General features: G+C 39.7%; 1 protein-coding gene across 1 annotated transcript; it reads right to left on the reverse strand.

Annotated features, from left to right (window-relative positions):
* Positions 1-1,060: 1,060 nt before the first annotated feature.
* On the reverse strand, positions 1,061-2,883 carry LOC136242536 (N-acetylgalactosamine-6-sulfatase-like). Its single transcript, XM_066033980.1, has one exon. It carries the CDS (start codon positions 2,752-2,754, stop codon positions 1,396-1,398), a length of 1,359 nt encoding a protein of 452 aa, XP_065890052.1. The 5' UTR covers positions 2,755-2,883; the 3' UTR covers positions 1,061-1,395.
* Positions 2,884-3,320: the final 437 nt, after the last annotated feature.

Raw genomic sequence — 3,320 nt, forward strand, 5'->3', positions numbered from 1 at the left:
TTTCTAAACTGAGGTTAAGTTTGTGTTTTTATATTTGGCAACTGCTCTATTAGAGATACTGAGTACCTCAAAGTTGCACTACTTTACCTCAAAGTTGCTACTTTACTAGCTTTGCTTCCTTCATATCCCATAAACTATTTGGCCAGGTGAATGACCCGTTCTATTAAATAAAATCACACTCGGTTGGTTTGAATTTTGAGTGCCTTGCATATATAACGAAGTCACTTCCTATACCACATACCTCACTTCTCTGTCATGTAGTGATGTGGAGTACTGGATATCCAGGGAGACATTCCTTTCCTTTAAGTTCTCCTTCAGCTCATCTAACCATTGACCTTGCTCTCTCTCAGTGATTATAACACTCAATACATACTTGATGTTCAGTAATAAGAACTCATGCAAAATTGTGGACCTACAAATGTACACAAAGCTGCCATAAGCAACTTTAAGAAAAGAAGGGGGAACAGACCCTCTTAGATTGACCAATCAAGTGAAATGCACAAGAACACACATTACAAGGTCTGAAAAACTCCTTGTACATACAGTAACTATTTTTTGACTCCCTATTAAAACTTTTTATTAAGGAACAGTTTGCAAGCCCTCATGATACAATGTACCGTATCTATAGCCAGACGGGAGGAAACTTTGATGGCGAACTTGTCATGATAGGTGCACCACTGGTGGCTTAGTGCAGCCATCCAGCACCTTTTAAAAGTTAAGTACCTAGTCTAAGAAAACTACATTCTGAGTCATTTTAACTAGCTAATTCAGCCCTACATCTAGTTAGTGAAAAATAAAATTAAAGTTAATGGCCAACACATTTTTAATGATCATTTCCACATTTTTTAGTGTGGCTAATGATGTCTGTGCCCTGTACTTGCTTCTTATAGTACACCATGCATACGGTATGCATATATCTCATAAAGATCTGGACCATTGAAAGTTGACTCTTAGTTGAGGGAGAATTTGCCCCAGATGCCTCATGCGGCTGGCTTCATTATTGATCATACCAGTACTGCAGAGCTATAGGGAATATACCATAAACAACGAAAGTTTGGAATGAGTGAAGTTTGGTGAATTTGAGGAAATTTGCCAAACTTTGCCAATTAGATATTCAATATATTGTTCTAGCTGAATGGTTGCCAAACTTGTGTCTGCCAACCTGCTTCGCATGCTGTTTCATCACACCAAACTTTTGCCATTTATAGTATAACAATGATAACATTATAGCAAAACATAATTACAGTATTACACTTGATAATCACAGAATGTTACAGCCAACTTTTTTAATACTTTGCCTCACAGATTCTTTCCACTGTTCAATTTGCTCTATTAACTGACTTGTAATATCTGGGTAATCATTTATCAAGTTGCTACTCTCCCTTGCATCCTCCTCTAAATCAAACAGTTCATATTGCACTGTGCTATTTTGAACAGTTTCCATGAGTTTGTATTTGTTAGTAGTGATGGAAACTCTGTATTTTCCCTGGAAAACTCTTTTTTTTTAAGTTTAAAAGCTGAAAATATTGGCTGGTTTCTTTTATCCTCTTTTCCTTGTAGAAATGGAAGAATAGAGATGCCATCTATTGGACGATCATCATTAGGCTTAACATCCAGTATATCTTGAACAGTTGGTAGTAGATCACTAGACACAACTGGGAACTGAGACACTCTATTACTACTGATCACATCTGGCCACTCTATTATCCCTGGAACACGAACTCCTCCCTCGTACAGTGATGATTTCCTTCCTCGTAAACCATTTGTTGATCCAGGTTTACGTGGTCCATTGTCACTAGTAAACCAGAATAGTGTATTGTTCTTAATACCCAACTCTTGTAGCAAATTACGTAACTTGCCTATGACATCATCCATTAAAGAAATGGCACCATAATAATCTGCTTCTTTAGAGGTATATTTCATTTTGGCTTCTAAATAAATATCCCAATATTGATCAGTTGCAAAGTAACGCTTGTGAACAGCATGAAAAGGAAGGTAGAGAAAAAATGGCTTCTGAAGATTCACTTGCTCTCTGATGTATTTCTCAGCCAGGGACCAAATGAAGTGCGAGTCATCACCAGAAATAGGTTGTGGCCATCCTACAATACCATCAGAAGTGTTAGTATAGTAATTGGTACACACTGGTCTGTCTGTGTAGTGGCCAAGAATACAGGTGGAATTTTGGAAACATCCACAGTTAGTGGTAGCTGTTGGAGCAGATCTCCCAGTGGCCCACCATTGTTCAAATCCATGTAGTCCTGGATGAGATAATGTATTATTACCTCGGCGCCTCAGTGGTTTAAAATCTCCCAAATGCCATTTCCCAAAAAAAGCAGTAGAGTATCCGGCGTTCCGCATGACCTCCGCTACTGTTATTTCTGAAAGAGGGAGGGACATTTTTTGAGGCCGTCTAAAATCTTTCAAGGATCCACCTGCCCGATTTGAATCCCACACACAATATCGATTATGATTTCTACCTGTGAGTAAAGTTGCTCTTGTAGGTGAACATACGGGAGAGCCGCTGTAGTGTCGCTGTAAGAGTATGGCGTTGTCGGAACGAGCCATCTCGTTCAAGCTCGGAGTGAATGCACTTCCATTGTTGTACTCTACATCACCCCATCCTAAATCATCCGCCATAGCAAATATTACATTTGGAGTAGCAGTTGAAACGATGCCGCGGACGACGGATGGTACCATGCTGAACGCTAAAATAATCCATACGAAGCGAACCAGATCGAGGAGATAATACATCATCAGCCCTGGTATACCTTTGGTCAGTATGGATGCTATCACCAGCACATAGCTTTGGCTTTAATGGACAGCTTCTGGTGTGGCTGCCCTGTTGCACCAGTTTGGTGTAGCGGCCTTTTGTTGTTAGGAACAAAGCGGTCTAGCTAGCTGAGTAGCGCCCGCCCCTTAGGCTTATATTTTATAATTTTACATATATTTTACAAATACAGCGGCATTTTACAAGAAAAAGCGGAGAAAGTCTTTGCCTTGCTCAAACTGTGCACAGAGAAGCACTTATTCTAACTACAGTACAGTTACCTTCCTGGATTACAGAGGCCTTACCTAACTGTACTACATCGCTATTTAATGAAACACCTATTACTCTTAAATGCTCTATGAAGTCCGCTCCTGGTTGGGATGGTATTACTTACTCTCACCTTAACCATCTACCATCGTCTCAATACTTTATGGCTACTTTGTTTAATAAGTTATTAGAGAAAGGTGTTTCTCCAGCTTGCTGGGGCTCAGCTCGTATTAAATTGATATACAAAACAGGAGACCCAGGCGATCCAACCAATTTTCGCCCTATT

Source organism: Dysidea avara, chromosome 13, assembly GCF_963678975.1.
Source record: "Dysidea avara chromosome 13, odDysAvar1.4, whole genome shotgun sequence".
Classification (NCBI taxonomy): Eukaryota; Metazoa; Porifera; class Demospongiae; order Dictyoceratida; family Dysideidae; genus Dysidea; species Dysidea avara.